This window comes from Ischnura elegans, chromosome 3 (assembly GCF_921293095.1).
Source record: "Ischnura elegans chromosome 3, ioIscEleg1.1, whole genome shotgun sequence".
NCBI lineage: Eukaryota > Metazoa > Arthropoda > Insecta > Odonata > Coenagrionidae > Ischnura > Ischnura elegans.
The window spans coordinates 59,489,708-59,512,508 of record NC_060248.1 but is presented as its reverse complement, the minus strand read 5'-3'; the positions used below and the strand labels follow the sequence as shown (position 1 = coordinate 59,512,508).

The 22,801-nt window shown below is 38.1% G+C and overlaps 1 protein-coding gene across 4 annotated transcripts in view; it reads left to right on the top strand.

Moving 5' to 3' along the window:
• The window catches only part of LOC124155872 (serine protease gd-like), a 29,960-nt gene extending 9,093 nt beyond the window's left edge, over positions 1 to 20,867 (top strand). For 2 of the 4 annotated variants that reach the window (XM_046530031.1, XM_046530030.1), the window contains 10 exons: positions 4,611 to 4,680; positions 6,779 to 7,311; positions 12,734 to 12,920; positions 14,011 to 14,070; positions 14,408 to 14,467; positions 14,541 to 14,714; positions 15,500 to 15,621; positions 17,305 to 17,472; positions 17,983 to 18,139; positions 20,191 to 20,867. In XM_046530031.1, coding sequence (XP_046385987.1) covers positions 4,611 to 4,680; positions 6,779 to 7,311; positions 12,734 to 12,920; positions 14,011 to 14,070; positions 14,408 to 14,467; positions 14,541 to 14,714; positions 15,500 to 15,621; positions 17,305 to 17,472; positions 17,983 to 18,139; positions 20,191 to 20,414 — 1,755 coding nt within the window. In that variant the 3' untranslated portion in view covers positions 20,415 to 20,867. Of the gene's footprint in view, positions 1 to 4,610; positions 4,681 to 6,778; positions 7,312 to 8,889; positions 9,014 to 12,733; positions 12,921 to 14,010; positions 14,071 to 14,407; positions 14,468 to 14,540; positions 14,715 to 15,499; positions 15,622 to 17,304; positions 17,473 to 17,982; positions 18,140 to 20,190 lie in introns of those variants that run through there. The other 2 variants (XM_046530032.1, XM_046530033.1) reach the window with 2 other exon arrangements.
• Positions 20,868 to 22,801: the final 1,934 nt, after the last annotated feature.

The window sequence follows — 22,801 nt, the reverse complement described above, 5'->3', positions numbered from 1 at the left end:
GGGCTGCGGCAGACGAGGGCTACGGCAATTTCGGAGGTCGGGCAACGCGACCAGGGGAAGGGCGTGCGGAGAGAGAAGCGTGGAGTACAGCGAGACACGAGAAAAGTGTCCTTGCTTTTTCGTCAGGACATCACGACATCGTCCAAGGATTTGCGGGAGGTGGTTCCCCGCGATCGACGCATCGTGACCCGGCGGCCAGGATTCGGACCCGCCGTCTTTGACACTTAAGTACTCTAAACCCTCTCCCGGGACGGGGAAATAATCCCGATCCCTCCCCCGCTCCAGCCAGCCCACGCGCCCTGTACGAAGAAAGTCCCCCAGTGTGCACGTGTGTCATCCTAATACTCATGTGGCTTCTGACACAAACTCACGTCTCTCTTTCTCGGTCTGAAGACCATTTTTAATTGTATCACGATTCTCCCGTTCTCGTCATCCCTTCTGGTTGACGTCAGCCTCATTTTTGATTGAACAGAACGTGGAGCATGTAACATTTGAAAGTAGAACGACGAACATTACTCATAATTGCCTTTGAAGTGCAGCAAGATTTCGAGTGCCCGTGTCATAGCAATCTCTGAGAGTATACAGTGTTATTTTTGTCCATTTTTGTTCATTTACCCCAACAATCATCTCATCCCTCATTTATTAGATATAAGATTTCTCTTTCTTTTTGTGTATGGCATATTTCCTTCATTTTTATTTTTGCAAGTGTATCATTGATGTCTCGCCCAATTCAGCATCACTATTCCATCCCTCATTAGCGTTTAAGGACAGAAGTGTTCGTTTATTTTTCTCTAATAAATTTTTGTATGACAGTCATTCGCTGTGTACGAGGTCATTCATCCCCTTGCTGTGCCATTGTGTTTAATGCCGCGAGTTCCCATCTTGACCGCGAGCCCCAGAACCTACGAAAAATTAAGAACTCGGATAATAATCTCAGTTCGACGGTGCATGGCTCACGGGAGCGTCCCGTCACAACTGGCGCCCGACAACGCGGGGCCCGACCACGAGGGGACTCGCATTTAATTTTAATGTTCGTTTTTGATGCCACGAGGTTGGCACGTTTTGATCAAACGGCGTGTCGGGCGCGTACCGTCACATCTGGCGCCCGACAACGCGGGGCTCGATCAGGGGAGAACTTGCCATTTAATTTTAATGTTCGTTTTTGATGCCACGAGGTTGGCACGTTTTGATCAAACGGCGTGTTGGGCGCGTACCGTCACATCTGGCGCCCAACAACGCGGGGCTCGATCAGGGGAGAACTTGCCATTTAATTTTAATGTTCGTTTTTGATGCCACGAGGTTGACACGTTTTGATCAAACGGCGCGTTGGGCGCGTACCGTCACATCTGGCGCCCAACAACGCGGGGCGCGATCACGAGGGGATTTGCATTTAAATTTTAATGTTCGTTTTCGATGCCACTGTATTGGCACATTTTGATCATTCGGCGCTCGCGTCAGCTATTAGTGCATTTCACCCATATGAATGCGCGTGACCACGAGCGAACTCGTGATTATTATGTAATTGGGTTCAGGTTAGTCGACCATTTGTTAGTTATAGTGTCACGCCATTGGCAATCCATTCTCAAGTTTGAATCCGATTGTGTGTTTTTCTGGTACCATTGCGTTGTCGGTTTTCTTTTCTATTTTTTTTTTGGTGTTTGTGGCCGATGAATGGTGGTCTACGGGTCGTTGGGGTATCCCTTTGTTTTATTCCTGTTGTTTAAGGGGATCCAATTATGAATACGTCCGACGATAAGGCACCCGCGTTTACCGTGTATCGGGAGGTCGCGAACGAAGTAGACGACTCCGACGACAAGAGCGCGAATTCGGGAACCGATGATTTAACTGACACATTCCGGGGAATGCTGTTAGATACGCCGGGTTCCGGCATGAATGGGCAACGTAAAACACAGCGTGAAGGTGACAAGGGGGGCGAAGCCAGCCGAACCGAATCGAGTCACGATTCTAATGATGATTATGTGTCTAATAAAACAATCTTATTGATGTTACAAAAGATAAGCGCTCAGATTAACGCTAGTAACGAGAGCCTGAGCGCTCAGATTAACGCTAATAATGAAGCCATACAGAGCATGCGCTCTGAGATGAGTACAAATAATGAAGCCATACAGAGCATGCGCTCTGAGATGAGTACAAATAATGAAGCATTGCGTCAGGAAATTAATGATATTCTACGGCAGGAAAAGTCCGTAATTAAAGATAAACTAAACAATGGTGAAACTCATTGCCTAGAAAAGGTGAATGAGATCGCGAAAAATGATCGCGATGAATGTCTAAGGGTGGTTGATTCACAAGTTGAAAACCTAGAGGTGCGCACAGACGCTCTAGAACGCTCTTATAATGACATTGCAAATCTTAAAAAGCACGAGGAAAATGCCGTCGAAATAGACGAACGCAGGGTAAAATCGCTCGAAGCGGAATTTGAGGCATTGAAGGATAGCGGCACGCCAGTAGCAACGGCGACGTTATCAAGTGAGTCATTGACGAAGCCCGTGTTCTCCGCTCGAGACGCCGATCACCCGATAGCGTTTTTAAAAGAAGTAGAAAATTGTCTCTCGATGATTACCGTTCCGGAAACGATGAAATCAAAAATGATTTTTCCTGAAGATTCGGAAATCGGGAGGGAAAATTTAATTTTGTTTGCAACCCGCCAGTTAAGAAAGGCTGGGTTAAAAAGAAAGCGTAGTCAAGACAAGACCCATTCTAATTTTCATGTTAGGGATTTAGTCTTGTTAAGAACACCTAAGGTGTCTGATACCCAGCTTGGGTTGTTTCATAAGTTTTTTCATTTGCTCTCGGGTCTATTTAGAATCTCAAGTTTAGTTTTTAGTTTGTTGCTCGTTCATCTGGCTTATTCTTTCCGCGATATGCATGGATTCATCTCTTTCGTTTGGACACATCTTTTTCATTCACCCCTTAGGAAAGAGATGCATCCATGCAGGGGGGCGATGTGACGAAAAGCCTCGTCACGGCGCATTCTGCGTCCAGCTCTTCTCCCCGATTCATATTGGCGCGCGGCAACAGCGAGTGATGAGCGACCTTCTTTTCTTTTTCCTGTGTTGTCTGCTAGAATTTAGCATGTCTTTTGTTTTGTAATGGGTATATAAGGCCCGGTATTGTGGGATGTGGGGGGATTCCTGAGAAAGCGGCAGTTGTTCCGCTAGAGAAGACGGAGGTCAGCTGTGACAGTGCCAAGGTGGGGCGACAAGACGGGGCTGCGGCAGAAGAGGGCTACGGCAATTTCGGAGGTCGGGCAACGCGACCAGGGGAAGGGCGTGCGGAGAGAGAAGCGTGGAGTACAGCGAGACACGAGAAAAGTGTCCTTGCTTTTTCGTCAGGACATCACGACATCGTCCAAGGATTTGCGGGAGGTGGTTCCCCGCGATCGACGCATCGTGACCCGGCGGCCAGGATTCGGACCCGCCGTCTTTGACACTTAAGTACTCTAAACCCTCTCCCGGGACGGGGAAATAATCCCGATCCCTCCCCCGCTCCAGCCAGCCCACGCGCCCTGTACGAAGAAAGTCCCCCAGTGTGCACGTGTGTCATCCTAATACTCATGTGGCTTCTGACACAAACTCACGTCTCTCTTTCTCGGTCTGAAGACCATTTTTAATTGTATCACGATTCTCCCGTTCTCGTCATCCCTTCTGGTTGACGTCAGACTCATTTTTGATTGAACAGAACGTGGAGCATGTAACATTTGAAAGTAGAACGACGAACATTACTCATAATTGCCTTTGAAGTGCAGCAAGATTTCGAGTGCCCGTGTCATAGCAATCTCTGAGAGTATACAGTGTTATTTTTGTCCATTTTTGTTCATTTACCCCAACAATCATCTCATCCCTCATTTATTAGATATAAGATTTCTCTTTCTTTTTGTGTATGGCATATTTCCTTCATTTTTATTTTTGCAAGTGTATCATTGATGTCTCGCCCAATTCAGCATCACTATTCCATCCCTCATTAGCGTTTAAGGACAGAAGTGTTCGTTTATTTTTCTCTAATAAATTTTTGTATGACAGTCATTCGCTGTGTACGAGGTCATTCATCCCCTTGCTGTGCCATTGTGTTTAATGCCGCGAGTTCCCATCTTGACCGCGAGCCCCAGAACCTACGAAAAATTAAGAACTCGGATAATAATCTCAGTTCGACGGTGCATGGCTCACGGGAGCGTTCCGTCACACTATATATCGAAATCAAGCACTCTTATATATTCTTCTATTTAATTTTTATGTTAAAATGAGAATACGCGATATTTTATATGTAATTTTCCCAATTAATCAAGCCGAAATTCGATTTGAATAGGTGAGGGTTGAGCTCAACCTAGACGAAGCCACAGATGTGTGAACATTTCTCAATTATATTATCTAACGGCCTGAAAAAGACACATTAAACACTATTGTTTTTATATTATTATTACAGAAAAATAGGCTTTTTAACTCACACTTCGTGGAGTTTGACATTTATGGCCGTTGGCCTTATCTAAATGCTATACAAACCCATCAAAAAACGATTAAAAATAATATATCTTTTATTTTATTCGTTTTTCCCTTATTTTTGCGTTTTTATTGATATTTTTTATTTTATAGATGGAGGCAGGACTTATCTTCATCATGGCCATGTTCCTGGACATCTCGGTTTTTCCTGGTCTTGGCAAAGGTGAGATGGAGCGCCATGGTCTCAGCGATCCTCCTCAACTTTTAATCCTTTCGCACCGGAGCATCGTGGAGGGAAATTCTTTCACAATGCGATCCCTTGAAAATTTTTTGCACTCCCCTTTATGAAGCTCTCTTACGGAATGCAAACGTTTGCAACCGACCTAAAGCAAGGACCCAATTAAGCGGGATGCCGATCCCTTTTCTCGGCCGCTGTCCCAGAACATACAAGGATTAAAAAACTCCTTCGCAGCGCGAGTTCACATAGCCAACTGACTGTTATAGCTATTTTTATATGAGCAAATATTTGTTGTTCCCATGGATTTTGTAATGTATAGAATGAATTCCCTGTGTTTTTCTGAGCGTGAAGAAATTTTAAACGAAGTTCTATTGACGGATTTAAGATATTTCTATTCCACATCGACTCATTTAAAACCGTGCGGAACTCCGTTGATGTCATAACGCTAGAACTCCGTTTAAAATTTCCATGCGGTAAGCGAAAATAGAATAATGCATTTCTAACTTTAGATTTATAAGATAATCTACAATTTTTTTTTTTGAAAAAAACACTGCAAATAGCATTAGGTGACCGCGCGGAGGGGACGGGAAAGGGGGGTCAATGTGAGCGGCCGAGGAAGGACCTAGGCCCACGCAAAGTTGGGTCTCCAGGGGTGACTAAGTAGTAATTACTACTTCATGAAGCTCAGACTCTTAACTTAATTTAAGTAGTAAGTAGTAATTACTACTTAGTTAACTTAACTCAAGTTAAGAGTCTGAGCTTCATGAATCATAGAAAATATGAGCAAGGGCGTACCCAGTTTCAAAAATGGGGTGGTAAGCAATAGTCGTTCAAGTTGTAACATTCTAGCATGGAAAAGGTGAATTAAACCAACATTTTAAGAAAATTACAACAGCGATTTATTACTTTTTGAAAATATATGCTCGAAAAATATTATTTTAGTTACTTGTATTATACCATAGAGTAAGTATATTACTTACTCTATGATTATACTAATATCACTTTTCGTGGGTTTAAAGAAAATTTGTTGAAAACTTTCGTTTCAATGCAGTCCTGATTGTCCTGTAAACTAATGAGATTTTTGCTTATAGGGGGGGTGCAGCTGCCCCTTCTGCCCCCCGCTGGGTACGCCCATGAACATGAGTCTTTGGGAAGGGAAAGTTGTGGAGACTAGTGATGCTACAATGGTGGAGAAAGTACCTCTCACTCCTGAGAAGTAGGGTTTTATTGGTGCACGAAAGCCAAAAAGAAACCAATGGTATTCTTTCTTAGGTGAGAGTTTTGCCGTGGGCCGGGTTTATACCCAGAGAGTTTGGTAATTTTATACAATACATTACTAGACAATAATTCAATTGTAGATTTGGGAGAAAGACTATTTATCTTGATTTTGTGGACTAACCTCCTTGTTTTCTCCTGCATTTTTCCTTCCATTTCTCTTTCAGTATTTGGAATGTTACTCTTTAAACCCAGTGTAAGCTACAAATGACACTCTGAATTTACTCCTAGGTAGGAACATATGACTAACCAATAATTTACAGTAAAATTTAATTAATCTATTGGGGAACGTATGAAAAATTTATTTAATGTTACACAATTTCTTACTCAAGATGACTCAAAACTCCTAATGTGCATGGTAAAATGCGTGTGCTCCCTGGGAGAAGTCTCAGAAATTATGTCTGGACCCACCTCTGTTTACGCTTAATTGGGTTTTTCCTCTTTCAAGGCACAATTAATTTAAAACTCATAATGTATGGTAAAATTTTTGTACATTCATACTTGAATCCGATGACTCCTGGCGGCAAAAAAATGTGGCTCATGCTGTAGGTCCCTGAGCATTCAAATGAGAACAATGGTATTCACATGCCAATGTGGGTACTCTAAGTACCGAGGTCTGTCCTTTATAAATGGTCCAGGATACCTGGTCCTGATAAAGATCCTGTATGGTTTCTTGAATATCACTTGGGACTTGAATATCTTTACTGGAACACATTCGGCTCCTACCCTAGTTGCTTACGTACTTTATAGTGATGGCCAAGTGTATTAATCCTGTGCTGCTGAAATTAGTTATTCTTTTATCATCCAGTAAGGACAGAGCTCACTGGTGAACCTACACCAATCAGGGATGGAGAGCATAAAGCATTTGAAGTAGCGAATCTGATCCTGAGTAAAATATACAGCGTCCACCATCCAGCATGGAAAAATTTTCAGAACTCTTGTGGAGCAAATTGCAAAATCAGTACGGACGTCACTAAATCAGTGAATCAACTGAGTTCTTCAACATCTTGGCAGTTAAAGAACACGCCCAAAGAGGATTCCGGTGGATACGCAGGAAACCGAGCTGCAGGAGATAAAAAATCTCTGAGTGGAGTAAGTGTTGCGTTGGGATTGAAGGCCCGAGGTAGGAGGCAGCTGGCATTGGCTACAAGGAGGACGAGGCGAATCAGGCGAGCTGCAGCAATGACTCACCCTCCCTCCCCCTGTCCATGGGTGTTCTCTTACCTGAGGCAGGGACCCAGGGGAGGCAAGTGGTACGGAACCATCATGTTGACGACTCGTAAGACAATCCGGGGAGTCACCTTAAGAATCCAGCTGGACAAACCAGCCATACTTTTGGGGGTGAGTGCCAAAGCAATTCTTATCGCAAATTGGCATCGCATTGAATTTGATTGATTTTTCTGGTGACTATCCAGGGCAGTCTGGGGTGATTGCATGGGCCCTCAGCTGGGGTTCATGATAAGGCTTGCCTTACCAGAGGATTTAGAGTTCCTCCCCCGGAAAATTTTAGGAAATTGCATGTCTGGAAATAGATTTTGATGCTATTCTGGCTCTTAAAAAACTACAAAAAAGTCAATAAAAATAGCAACTTCTCAAGAAATAATACTGTGAAAAGTGAGAATTTCACAACTTATAGAATTTAATAATGCATTATAATTCTATTATCTACTTAGTGAATGTGTTCCCTGAAACCGAATTGAAAAGAAAAGAAAACTCTAAAATAAACTTTTTGCATAACCCATTCAATAGAGCACTAGGTTCTCTTTTATCTTTTGACACCTTCATTTTATTTATTTTTTTAATATAATATTTATACAATGAGTATATTGTAGATAAAGCAATTAATGAACGCATAGAGTTTTATAATTGAAAGAAAAAATTGGTTTGAGTAATGAGTCTTTTCTTTTTTTGCACATTTCAAATACGTTTCACGATATACACGAGCGTTGTTATTGCCCCACTAAGCTTGGAGCTAACTACCTGCCCTGGCCAGACTACTCCTGTGACTATCTTTATATTTTGAGTAGTTACTACTGATGAAGTATGGTAAAAATAACTTTGATTGTATTTCGAACCAATGTCTCACTGAACAAGTTATTGAATTAGGACTGCTCACAAGAGGTTATAGTGCATCATAGAAAAATTTTAAACAAACAACTTGTCTAGGAGAGACAAAATGTTTAGGCTGATTTATAAAATACAAAATATATACTGATTTGGGGGATTTTTTGCTTTTGGTTGGCATTTCACCATCAGGATTTAGTGGATTGACGGTAGGGTGGTCCTTATTTGGAAAGTTTTTGAATTTCTTTTGGGAAGCCCCAAGTTTTGTTCCATTTGGTGGGAAAATAAATCTTGTGAATTATTTTTTCAATCAGATACCGGGAAAACATGCCGCATTGCACCAAAAAATTTTGAAATTTGGGTAATTTTCAGATATAACGGAAGATGATGTCATTCTTGGATTATTCCATCACTTTTCTGTTTTTTACATACACTCGTTAGACATATGTGGTGTATCACCTCAACAAACTTTCATTTCTGCCCTTTGGTTCCCGGGATATTGCACCAAGAGTGAGTGCACACCACCACAGGCGGACAGTTTAGGTGGCTCGTGCAATTGGACGTGGCAATGTGAAATTAGATCCCCAAAAATAGCATTTATATTGAATTTGAGTTTATTGAACTAATGAACGTTTGAATGGTTATATGGATATGATATACATATATATTAGGATTTTTAAATTTTTAATTTAATGTCTTCAGTGCATTTGGATTCTAATTCTCTTGATCTTTGTTCTATATAGATATCTGGTGATTGCAGCCAGGATATTTAAATTTCAGCTCATTTTTTTCTTCATAGCTAAATCATTGCTTATTTGCAAAAGATTTTGCTCAGTTATCCTCAATCTCCCTTAGGCTGATGCTGGTTGTTTTTGAGGGTGGCTTTTTGTGCTCACCCTCATCAGCAGAGTTAGCTGTCTCAAGATCGGACTATGGACCTTCACTCTGTCCTCTCATTAGAATCCTGCCTCAATTTGTTGTAAGTTCTTATCTTAGATTATTCCATCCACCCATTGTCCGTCAAATTTCAAGTTAGCCTTTTAAAATCATAAAAAAGAAATTATCTACAACTCCTGAAATGATTTTTACTCTTTTCCATTACAAGTCACGTTTAAGTCTGAATGGTTAGAGGAGACAGCAAAATGATTCAAGTGAAAGATACAATTGAAATACATAGTGGGGTTAACCCTTTAGCTGAGGGAGTACAATTGAGGACCTCAAATGCGGAATCCAGAAACCCGGTAAATCAGAAATCAGGAACATTTGAAAATTCCTCTGCTTAGTGTTTTGACTGGCCACCTCGTGGCACCACTCTCTGAGCCTTTTTCTGGGACGAGTAGGAAGTTAGCCCACGCAATGAACATATTCTAAGAACCTAGGTAGGGACACACAAGGATCTCAAATATCAAGCACGAGGGCCAGAGCGCATTTATAAATTATGTAATTAATTAACAAAATATAGCTTTTGCTGTAGACCAGAAATCCAGAAAAACCAGAAACCCCTTAATTGGTTCCAAGATTTCCAGATTTGAGGTCCTCAACTGTATATAATTTTAGCTACCAGCCTGTGTGGGTGATGACTTCTATCAGCAGATTATTTGGAAGTTTTTGATGGTATTTCGGGTGTGTCATGAAAAATGAACCAACTCCCTTAACGGTCAATTTGCTACTACGGCTTCATTAGGGGAATAACTCACAATGCCATCAACTGCTATGCGAAGGATATAAAACAAATGACATGTGATATATGGTGCCACCAACATTGTTTACATTTTGCTTTAATAAGATGATTTCACTGCAACAGTGGGAGAGGACCAAGAAATATTCATCCCTCTAGCCTGGCTGAATGTCTCGCAAGGAGTGAATCCTTATAATCCAGGGTAACCCTTCTTTTTTCTTCCTTACCAGCAGATGGGCTTAAATTTGGGCACTTGCATAGGCATATTAACAGCATGGAGCAGAAAGGAAACAATACAAAGTGAGCAGTACGATAGGAAATGTGAGGAGGCACCCCCTGCCATTAGGGATCGCCGGGGAGAGTTAAAAGCCCGCTTTAGCGATTCCTACAGTGAGGGAAATTGCACTTTGGGTTAACCCAGATAGCAGTATTAATTTTGGAAACTGCTGTAGGTAGTTGAGCAGAGGTCAAAAGTTTAAAAACGTTTTTCCTGCAGTCAGCATACGAAACGTTTAAAAACGTTCCAGGGGTCTAAGGATTAAAAGGTATTTATTATACTAATTTGTAGTTTTTTTCAAATACCCAAGTCAAAGGTATTTTATATTTTGCATTTCAAATATATTTGGAGCAGTATTTTGTATTTCAAATACTCTGCGGCCTGTATTTATCCCAGCCCTGTCTCCATTCTAGATTCTAGATCAAGGGATTTTGGTAGGTTTAATCTATAAATGCCAAGTGTCAGTACATATGAGCTTGGGAAAATGGCTGCATTTGGTACATGCACAGTAATTTGAAGACCATCAAATTAAATTGAGAGTTATGGGGATTTAAATCTGGTGACAAAGGATTAATTGCCAACCTACATTTATTTTTTGTCCTTAGAGGTTTCCAGGCAATTATATCAGTCTTAATGATAGAATGTAAATGAAATGGACACCTATATGTACCTTATTCTTCACTTAATCATAGTTAGGCACTGCAAATGTGAAAGCTATAACCCAAGCACCAATCAATATCCCAGCAACATCCAGACAATATTGTCGGCATTAAAATATGACATCCTTGCAGTATCCATGTTAATCCAATCAGTGTTGTATGGATATCTGTCAAATATCCGAAGGACCCACCAAACAACATTGCAGCAATGTCCAACAGTGGACATGGAGGCCCATATCCCAGATAGCACAAAGTAAGAGAGTTATGGTCAAGAGATTCCTTCCGGCATTTGTCTATGTCGCTATTCTTGTGAAATTATGTGTTTTTCCTACAACCGTCGTTTCGCCATCAGTTCATAAATGTGAATGATTTTCAAATTATGGGCATATGATGTTATTTCTACTCATACTATAGAAGTGCCAAGAATGGAAAAATTATTCTTATACATATATCCCTCAATGAATACTATAAAATGATGGAATAAAAACAACATCAATGAAAGTGCTAAAAGTTTAGCATCCATTTTTTCATTTCTCTGGATGTCGGCCTGGCCATAAGAAACCCATGACAAGCTTACTTGATAAGCGCCTTCCCTATTCCTTCCTTTCTCCTTATCTCAATGACTTAAAATGTGCTGGCTGGGATTACAACACCTCTTAGATATCTTCACAATAACTAATGAGTAGATAATGGGTATCTTATAATGGTTTTCAGTAATCGTCAGACATACAAGCAAAACATTTCTGCTTTTCAATTATATACAGAGCATATATGTTGTACATATAGATACTGTTTGGAATAAAAATTTTTTTAATATCACGGGCATTACAACTTGGATATCTGTGTAATGTTCTTTTAAAACTTGTCATTGATGTTACAAGTAGGATATCTATGGAACCAGTGGTGCCGACTCCATAGGGCTTGAGGGGGCTCAGGCCCCCTCAAAATTCAATATGGGTTCGAGGAAAATACTATGTGTCAGGCTTGTCAATTTTCCCCGGAGTGTCCAGATATCGAGATTCGAGTTATCAGGGTTCTAATGTCGATCATATGACTCTTCTAAAATGCTTAAAAAACTTAAAACTCACTATGTACTAATAAAATTTTCCTGGGCAAGATCCTTGGTTTGGGCCCCCCCCAATATTTTTTCTTTGTCGGCATCCCTGTATGGAACGTTATCAAAATATCCATTATGTAATAAGAATGTGTTTAGGATATATCAACCTTATTTAGATATCTGTTGGATTTCTTCTGCTAATTGGGAAGTAAACAATATTAGTGTGAAGGCTAATTGTAAAATAAATCCTCACTAATGCAGGGAGATTTTCCTTTTCTTCAAGGGTACTGTGTATCTTGTAATTGCTTGCTCATTGTGTAAGGAACAAAATCATGTTATGGGTAAAGTAACCTCCAGTAAAAGGACATAAGATATGAAATTTTACCTCTTCTTTCAAATTTGGCAGCGTGGGAGCTTATTTTAGCTGTGAATGTATGTACATAACAAACTGAAAATGCTAAATCATTATTTGTAGAACTTTGTTTATTTGATACTACGATTTATTTCCACCAATCTTCTCCAATATTTATCACTCCTCTTCATTGTTTTTTGTCTGCATTCCACAGCATATAAACTATGAAATCTCTCATTAATTAAAGAGAGTTTTCCCGTAAACAGTTTTTCTGTGTTACTAAATTTCATTGGGGAAATAATAGTTTTATGAAATAAACAGTCTTAGAATATCAAGTTGGTCAAAGTGGATATTCCATTTTATATTTCTGAATGCTGCTTTGATTATGTAATCAAGTTTTTATGCAATATATAGATATTATTTAATAATTATACTTCATGATTATAAATGTAAAATTTCATTGAGCACCCAAGTGCGTTCTGTTTCTTTAGGCACTTTGAAAAGTGGTTCTTCGATTTTTATCATTTAGTCAGAGCAACAATCTAATATGTAAGCATTCCTAACTTCCAATTGGTTAGTCAAGGAAAAATTGATGTGTTGCCAATTAAAATTGTAATTGAATTAAATTGAGTAGACGATGGCTGGACAATTTTTGATGGAGCCTAATTTTTATCAGGCATGGCTTGGAGAAGTTCAGACACAGAATAAAATGGACTTCATAGTCAGCAACAAGGAAAAAACTGTTACGTTTAATTCACCCATATCTTCAAAGATATTAGTACAGTTTAATGAGGGAGATTTGCAGCCACCAAGGATTAAAAAAATTTGGTTCAATGGGATGCAGATATGCCCAGCAAGCAATGGTGAGGAAACCTTTAGCCTTGATTGAATTACTGATTTGACCTAAAGTCATGTGCAGTGATTTAAAAAAAGTATGAAATGGGTAATGGCATTATAATCTGAAATTTGTGTGTTGTTCCATATTTTGAAATTTCATAAAGTGTTGTAGCCATTGCCATTAGTGATAACTTTTGATGCTCTTGTAAATCAACAAAATGACAAGCACCAAGATTTGAAGGTTTCTTTTTAACCTTGCCTGAATCAATTTAACAATAATTCAATTTGACAACTAATCATAATGACTATCATAATACAAAAGGAACTAATAGGCTAATATTACAATTAATTACCAAAACAGTCAAGGCCACATGCAAAATTCTTTATAAGTTTTTAAAGTTGCTAACATTGACAATACCTGTCAGTGAAACATTTCTTTAGGTAAATTTATATTTAATTCACTTGAAAGTCCATTAAATATGACACATATTCCATTCAAAGATGCATTCACACAAGGTGTATCGTATTATACGACTGGCAAGGAGTAAGAAATTTAATTCACCAGCCCTGACATATGCAGCGTCACATAGCCAGAAATTTGCTTTGGGGGGAGTTGGAGTGGCATGCTGGTTGCCTATACATACTAATATTTTTCTGCCGATTCACATTCATAGGAAAACCATGTATTTCATTAAATCAGTTCGACATTTTGTTTGAATACTTCTTAAAGATAAATTCATCGTTGATTATTGGTTGAAATTATGAAATATACTAGATAGTGCCTAGGCACATTATTTAAGTATGTACTATTTTGAAACATGGAAAAACCTATTAAACTTTTTGTGACAATTTTATTTTTTACGATATATACAAACTAGTAGTTTGATATGATAAGTGCCTTAATTTTAATGGATACTGTTTGGTAAATATATTTAAAGTATGGGCTTTTATGTAAAAATAAAACTGTCAAAAAAAGTTTACTAGGTTTTTATGTTTCAAAATAGTACTTAAAAAGTGCACCTCGTGACTATCAAAAAAATGGAATGTCAGAGCCTCTTTGGTCATGAGTTGTTATTTGTGTGGGTATTTATGCTAGTGAATATTTTTTATTCACAGCAGATGGAAAATCCACAACTCCACTCACACGTAGTAGCCAAGGAATAAATTATGAAATGGGTGAGTTTTTCAGTTTTGTTCCATAATTTATTGTGATTTGTGTAAAAATGGAATGTCAGAGCCTGATGGAGCTCTTTGCTTATTGATCTCCTTAGCAGATATATTGTAGGTAGTTGTCATTGGGGAAAAAGTTTTGGGGGGTGGGTAGGGGGAATGAGAGGAGGTTTAAATTCCTTGGGTGGGGGACTATAAACGTGCTGTTGCATTGAGGCATCTGTATGATGGCTTATGAAGATGGCGTGGATTCATTATGATGACATATTGAGATACATACTACAGTGCTAAACGAGTCATTATGTGTGTGGGTTTTATGTCAGTGATTTTTTTTTATTCACAGCCGCTGGAAAACCCACAACTCCACCGGTACGCAGTAACCAAGGAATAACTGATGAAATGGGTGAGTTTTTCATTTTTGTTCCATAATTCACAATGATTTATGTAAAATATGTACTCTTTATCTATGTGTTTAGTTGATGGAGTTCCATGCGGCCGGGCTGATCCTAAACCAAGTTTTCTAATAGCCAATGCTCAGGAAACTGAAAGAGGAGAGTGGCCATGGCATGCTGCAATTTATGATGTAAGCAAAAGAAATTTAGAGTACATCTGTGGAGGGTCTCTGATAGGAAAAAAGATGATTTTAACAGGTAATTGAATTGTAATTCATACTTAGACATACATATTTTAGAACATAAGAAAGAGCAAAATTTATGAGGATCTGACTTACAATGGGGTAGTGATTTTTCATTTGCAACTATGAAGGCTTAGCTTAAAAGTACCCCACTTATGGGTTTAAGCTATGGTACTTTCCTATTCTTACCATTGACAGCAATGTATTTTTTGATAAAAATTTTATAGCAGCAATCCATAAACGAAGCCTTCGCACAAACCCTTAACCCCAACATACATGGTAGCCTTTTATGTTTATAAACACCGTCATTGTCCTCTAAGACTCGAAATTACATGTTACATATTTCATAGAAATCTTAACATTTTGCAATGCCATTCGAAGAGGAGATAAGAATGAAGTAATGTTATTGTGAACTACTTATATCTCCCTTAGTAGGAGATTCTTTTTCATTGTCCAGGTACTCCATGAAAATTGATGTTGAAATAAAAATTTTCAGAACCAGGAGAGTTCACCACAACAAGGCTGTACTTAATGATTGATCACTCGATTCTGAAAGATTTTGAGTGGAAAATGGATGAGCAACTTTGGCAGCAATTGTTATAGCATTCATATTGCATACTTAGATCAAAGAAATATTGATGCTTATCAAGTACCCTCTGATTTTAGGGCTAAGATTTTGCGAGTGTTTGTATGTTATGGTACTTTGAAAAGGGTCATTTTGATTTATAATGGTGGCAAAATGAGTAGGAGTTTTTCAAGTGCACATATAAACCTATAAAATTTATTTGTGTTTCATTCCAGCTGCTCATTGTGTCAGTGAACGTAAAGGAGCGCAAGATTTCGCTGTAGCCCCAGAGGCACGATTAGTTTCCCTTGGGAAGTTCCTTCTGAATATTCAGGAAGGAGATGTGCAAACCAGAAAAGTATGTATGTATGCGCTTTTTCATTTAAAAATTCACATTATGTTTCACATTCTATTGGGCTGAAAATCAGTGCTGAAAAATTAGCATGCTGTGATTTGCTGACGACAGAGCATGCGATATCAGAGTCAGTGAAGGATTGGAAAGAAATTGCAACAAATACGGATAAGATTATTGATATTTATTAACACTTTGAGTGCCGGCTGCTAAATTTAAAGCCCTACTGAAAAATCCAGCCATTTTTACTATATTCGTACATTTTTTAAAACATTATCATCAAAAATATATTTGTATCAATGTGCATTTCAATAAAAATGGACTTTGCTCTTCTTGATGAATGAGTTGAATAACATTTACTGCTAATTTTTAAATATATAATTTAACAATGGAAACCTACTGTTTTTGAAAAATAAAAAAGTTGCAACATATGATGTACGGCCATAACGTGCATAATAATTTTTTTAATACGCTCAATTTGAACTATTTAAAGCATGGAAATCATGAAAAAGCATTGTTCAAAGCAAAACATTATAAATCCTGGATGACAAAAAGGGTCAATGCACCCTCAACGAACGGTTGGCCCTATGAATTTTCACGCTAAGTGGCCTAAGATGAGGATGCCTGTAGTTACAGAGGACTTTTCGTCCTCAAGACATAAAGTGAACTTTTTTTCCATCGAGCAGTTGATTTTTGAAAAAACAGAACCCCTAAGCAGTAAACTGGAAAAGTACCACGGGCGAAATATTACGGCTTCACGTATACAAAGCCAATTAAATGGAAAGACGTAATATTACGTCCATGGCAATCCTCAGAAGGATTAGCAGGACGTAATATTACGTCCATGGCACGCTAAGTGTCAAGGCTGAAAATTGATAAAAATAGAATACATGTATTAGTCTACAGTGGAAGAGTAAAGGGTATAAGTCCAAATAAAATGAGGTAGCCATTAACTTGAGGAGGCAAATGAGTTCCTGCTACCTGGGTAGGCAAGTTACCAGCAATGGACAAATTGATGAGAAAGTATAGGCCAGTAGAATAGCCCAAAAAGTAAAATACGTAATCCTGCATATTTCCCATATCATCCATTTCCTACGTAATCCTGCATAACAGTGAATCTATGAATTAATAGTTTCTTCTTCTAAGTATTTAAATCCATGAATAATTTTTAAAATAAATTTTTCATCATAAAATCATACGACCCTAAACTTCCCTTTACTTATTGTTAAATATCAGCAATCTTAGCGCCAAAGAAATTCCTGTCCATTTTAGAAAACGTAATCAAATCCCCATTACAAAGTCCTTCTATGTGCTGTTTAAGGGGAAGTGGGATATAAATAAAAGTAAAAAAGGAATATGTACTTAAAAAAGAGGAATCTCCAAACAGTGAAGATTACTTGCACTGAAGTAATGAGATAAGTTATTTTTAGTTCTCCCTTTATAAGTCTCCAGTAGCCATGAGAAAATTGAGTACAAAGTTGCATTAAACAAATACAACTGTTAATGCTGACTCTTGATGGTGATGATACGGAGAACATAGCAGTGAATCTCTGAATTAATGGTTTCTTCTTCTGCCTAAGTATATAAATCCATGAATAATTTTTAAAATTTATTTTTCAGGTTTGATGATAGTACGTTTGAATCATTTTATGCAGCATTAAATTCACATACACACTGATTCTTTTGTAGGTTGAGAAAATCTACATTCACTCAGAGTATTCAAAAAGTACATCTCAAGCTGACATTGCAATTCTGGTGCTAACAATCCCTGTAGAATTCACAGAGTTTGTGAAACCAGTATGCCTCTGGAATGGAAATCAACCTTACCTAAGTGAGATCGAAGGCAAAGATGGTGCGGTATGATATTTCACTTTTATATCATGCATATTTTGTGAACCTATATTCTGTTGCTCCATCCAAACCTAGCTATACATGAATGATTGCTAGGTTTGGAGAGAGAGCCATGATTACCATGCAGTGACGTTATGGAAAAATTAGCAGTGCCAGAACACAGTTTCCTTAACTTTTTTTAGAAGTTTATTTTTATTACTCTATTTATTTTATAAGTTTATTTTATAAGTTTATTTTATAAGCTTTTATAACCCTGTGTGTTCTTTTTATGACAAGTTATTATTTACATATTATCACAGTTTTTTTTGTTACGAATATATATATACATTAGTAATTTTAAGGGGACAAAATTCATAAAGGTGTTATTTGACTATTATGTTTTGTTAACCAGTGCCGGAACGGCGTTCGGTGCGTTCCAGCACCATAAAACCACTGTTGATTACCTATATCTAGACATTCATAAAATATAAAATGTTTAGAAAATAAGTCTTGTATTAAGGTAATGCCATTTTGCAGGTTGTTGGTTGGGGCAAAGATGAAAATGGGGAGCTATCTGAAAGCCTAAAGATGGCTAAGATGCCCGTGGTGTCTCAGCAAACTTGTATTTGGAGTAATCCACAGTTCTTTTCACGGTATACATCTGACCGGACATTCTGTGCTGGTTATAGAAATGGTTAGTGTGCCCTTCATGATTTTATGTGAATGAAGTCCATCTAATTGCATGACTTTATTTTCTCTGTGATAAATTGCTTAAATTCTTATTGAAGGAGGCCATATTTTAAGTTGTAAACAGGAATTGGTCATGCCTATTTTTATTATTAATGTATGGGTAAGTTAAATCTCTATTCCCTATGAGCATATTTTTTTTAATCTTCTCACTATGTACATATATTTTATGGACGAGCTGGGATAATGGAGGGTTGGTGGAGGATATATTAAGTGTGGAGGAGATAAAACCTACATCAGAGGGTGAGCAGTTAAAGGGGAAATAGGATTTATGGACAGAATGAAAGGAATTTTACCTTACGGTGAATTGATGAAGGAAGAACAGTTGAGGACCTCAAATCCGGAATCCAGTTACCCAGAAATCTGGAACATTAGAAAATTTTTCTGCATAGTGTTTTGACTTGTCACCTCATGGCACCTCTCTCCCAGCCTTGTTCTGGGAAGAGTTGGAATTTAGCACACGCTATGAACATATGCCAAAAAACCTAGGCAGGGACACATAAGGATCTCAAATATTGAGCACAAGAGCCTGAATGAATTTATAAATTAATTAATTTGCAAAATATTCCATGAAGACCAGAAATCCACAAAAACCAGAAATTCAGAAACCTTTTGGTCTCAAGCTTTCTGGATTTGAGGTGCTCAACTGTACAATATTGGCAGGAACTAGACCTGAGAAATTCAGAGAATACTCCATGCTAACTGTCTTGACCAGGAGAATGCAATTAATAATTATAAATGTTTAGCAAATAGTATATGAGTGGATTGGAAACCAAGGCGGGTTACAAATGATTTTTTTCTCAACAGAGTTTGGTAAAGTTAACTGTTAGAATAAATACACAAAAACCTGGTTGCCAAGGGAGACGAGTGAGTCTCTGTTCTGTGCTGACATCGAGTGGAAAATCAAATACACTACTAAGTAGGTATCTAATTGATCTCGTTTCTTTTCTATACATAATTTCTGCACCTAACTCTGTATAAAAAAAGAGAAATTACTCGTACCACTTGGCTTCCAACCTACTCACATGTATTATTGATTTCTGAAGTCATTGGGCAATTGATGCTGGTAGTTACTCAGTCATTCTTTCAATGAATCCAATGCTATAGCATTATATAAAGCCATATAGTTGCAATCGTATAGGGAATTACTGATTTTGCCTGCAATACCTTTGGTGTTATACTAGACAATACTTCAAATTTGAGAAAAGAGAACCTTTCTATTTCCTCCGTTTGATGTTGGGAAATTATTGTTATTTTTTTCTATTATTATGTACCTATGTTACAATATCAGTACCTACATTAACAGCACGATTTGTGTAAGTATCTGTAATACCAACTGTAGGGAGATAGTATATCAATAGATGCAAGACAATAATTAAATTTGAGAAAAGTGAACCTTCATATTTCCTCCATTTGAGTGGAGAGGGGAGTAACTATGGGGGGAGATGATGAGGATAAGTCCCCCCCGCAGACTCAGAGAAATATGAACAATATTTAAATTATTGTATAGTTTTGACATGTAATAACTGCATCTGCTTCAAGTTAAATTTTAAGTGACAAAATGATTTATAATGTATTTCCAGGTATGTCATTTTTCAACAATTTTTCTGGACAGCTTGTTGCCAGTGGGGGGGGTCGCCCTCCCAGGCTGCCCTATCCCCCCCCCCCTAAAGCTTACGTCTAGTTACGCCACTGATTAGGGGGATGGATGACTCACAAACAAAACATCAAACTTTTCACACACCCGTGAAACTCACCACTACGAACCATTTATCTTAAAAATTTTCTGGGGAGGGCACCCACACCTCCTGCGTACCCTGCCAGTATTCCATACCCCCCAGACCCTTCGAAGTAGTTGCACGTAAAACTCACCCTAGCCTTAATTCCTGTCTGTACCCCTATGCCTAGACATCATTATGTAGGTATTTTTTTGTTGTAGTCACTTCTTTAAATGTGTAAATGAAAGATATTCATGGCATGTTTTTCACATCATTACAGAAACAAGTGCCTGCAATGGTGACAGTGGAGGAGGGATGTTCTTTCCAAAGACAGTTCCTGGAAAAAAAGATACATATATATTGCCTGTGACATGGACTCTGCGTGGAATAGTGTCACTAAGTGTTTTAAAGGAATTTGAAAGAACTTGTGACACCAAGCAATATGTGATATTTACTGATACTGCCAAATTCTACCATTGGATAAAGGAACATCAATTAAAATAAAGTATCTAATTAGAGAAATGACATGTACCAATGAAGGTACATATGAAATGTATAATTTGCTTCCATATTATTGTATTGAATAACTTGATACAGATAATTGTCAGATGAGATGAGGTGAGATGTAATAACAAGAGGTGATAAAATTTCCTAAAGGATGCAAATCATTTAAGAAATCTTGGATTTGATTCATCCTGATGATGCCCAAGCAGCAGACAATATCCATTGGATATCTAAATAAGGTTCATATATTGGAAGCACATTATTATTTTACGCATTGGATATTTTGACAACGGTGCATAGATGCTATTTTTAACATCCACAAAGAGTTGTAAAAATAATGTTGAATAGATATCCAAGTTGAAATATCCGTGATATTCTTAATTGATGCTAAATAGTTATAGTCCTTGTAATTATGATAAAGGTAAATAAAATATAATTATTATTTCCAACTGTGTAGTGACTTTCAAATTCATGCATGGCATAATCATCAAAATGAATCCTATAGATCACATTGCAATACTATTCCCTCCTGTTTGTTTGACCAAAAAATCACCATCTTCATACTCTGTTTTCATGCTTTTTATACGGATAATGTTTGAAAATTATCATACCTTTATGTTTGGTGGAAGTTTGAAGGTGTAAGTTAATGTACTTTTCCTTTTTCATCACCTTTACCATCAATTCAAGAAGTAGCACTTATTTTGTAAAAAAAACTTATTTCAAACAGCATCTACAGGTCAGTGGCGCAGCGAGGGGGGGGGGGTTTTGGGGGATAAAACCCCCACCCAGAGCTCATAGAAATTTTTAAGTTTAATCCATTTTACTTAATTGGATTGATATTACTAATATAATAGTGTAACGATTGATAAAATATCCCTCAGAAAGCCGTAAAACTCACCATTTTGAACCATTTATCTTTAAAATTCCACAATTTATTTCTCTTGCACATAACGCTTATCCTGGTGGGTATTCCATGCCCCCACACACCCCGGTTTTAGTTGCACCTAAACCCCTCCCAGCTATATTTCCTAGCTGCGCCCCTGCTACCGGTAACATATATGTGTTATGCATAAAATTGAAGAGCACAAACATTTTGTTTGTATGTCTGAGGACTACCATAAACCATAATAAGTTCACCAATTGTCACCTCACTAGATGTTGCGAAGATATCATAGAGATGTTGTAACATGGACCTCCACTGTTAGATATTGCAGCAATGTTATTTGGTAGGTCCTTTGGTTATTTTACAGATATTCATGTAACATTAATTGGATTTACATGGATATTGCATGAATCTCATATGTTAACGCTGACAGTATTGTCTGAATGTTGCTGGGATATTGATTTCTGCTTGGGTTAGGTCCATCGAGTGAGGTAGGGTAGGGGAGAGAGTTATGAATCAATATTGAAATCAGGTTAAGTATCACTTTTGCCTTCTATGACTTGCATATCTGGAAAAGGGAATGGGTTGGTTGTTTTGGTTAGAGTGTTGGCATCCCACCCTAAGGGTGAAGGTTCAAATCCCAGTAGTGGCAGGGATTTTTCACTGAATGCTCTCTATTTGTTGCACTTCCAGCACAGCACTCTGTCCATTGAAAGGTACATTAGCCCATAGTCTCTTTGGCAACTTTCAGTAAGGGTAGACTAAAGCCCGTGCTGGGTTTCTCTCCACTGTTCCTTCCCTACACTTCCCTCATGGCACAAATAACCTCAGGGGTCTGTTTAGCCATCTCCAAATACCATACTTGCCATCACACGAGAGGAAAAGTCAGCTGTATTGCAGCCTACCTGCCGCCTAATGTGGAAGGTTAGAGAATCACTGCTCAGGCCAAAGATTGCCACCAGTGCCCTGTCACAAGGAAGCTATGGAATGATTGGAGAAAAAAAATTTCTATCATGACGCTGGAAATGGACTAAGCAACATCTGGAAACAAGTACTGAAAGCCATTAAGCATATGCGGGACTTGACTGAGTTCAGAAATTGCTTTTAAACCAACCGCCATTGCATTATTATTGATTGACATTACACCGCTGGTGATTATACACATTAATACCGTACGGCCTTCTGCAATGACATGCTTCAGGCTTGAACATGGGTACCTACCCAGAATCAAAACTAGCTGTGGTCGATAAAGTTGTAATTTTTTTTCACAGAAAAGGTTAATGGAACCAAGATTTTAAGGAAATTATGACAGAAATTTATTAGTTTTTATCATTATTTGCTTGAAAAAATAATTATATTTATTTTAGTTCCATGTCTTATACTAATATTATTTTTCTTCAAAAGGAAGATTTGTTCATAAATTTTGTTTTGAACTAAATTAATTTTTGCTTCTGGAGGGGGGGGGGGCAGTTGCCACCCCCCCTTCCCCAGCTGGGTACACCCA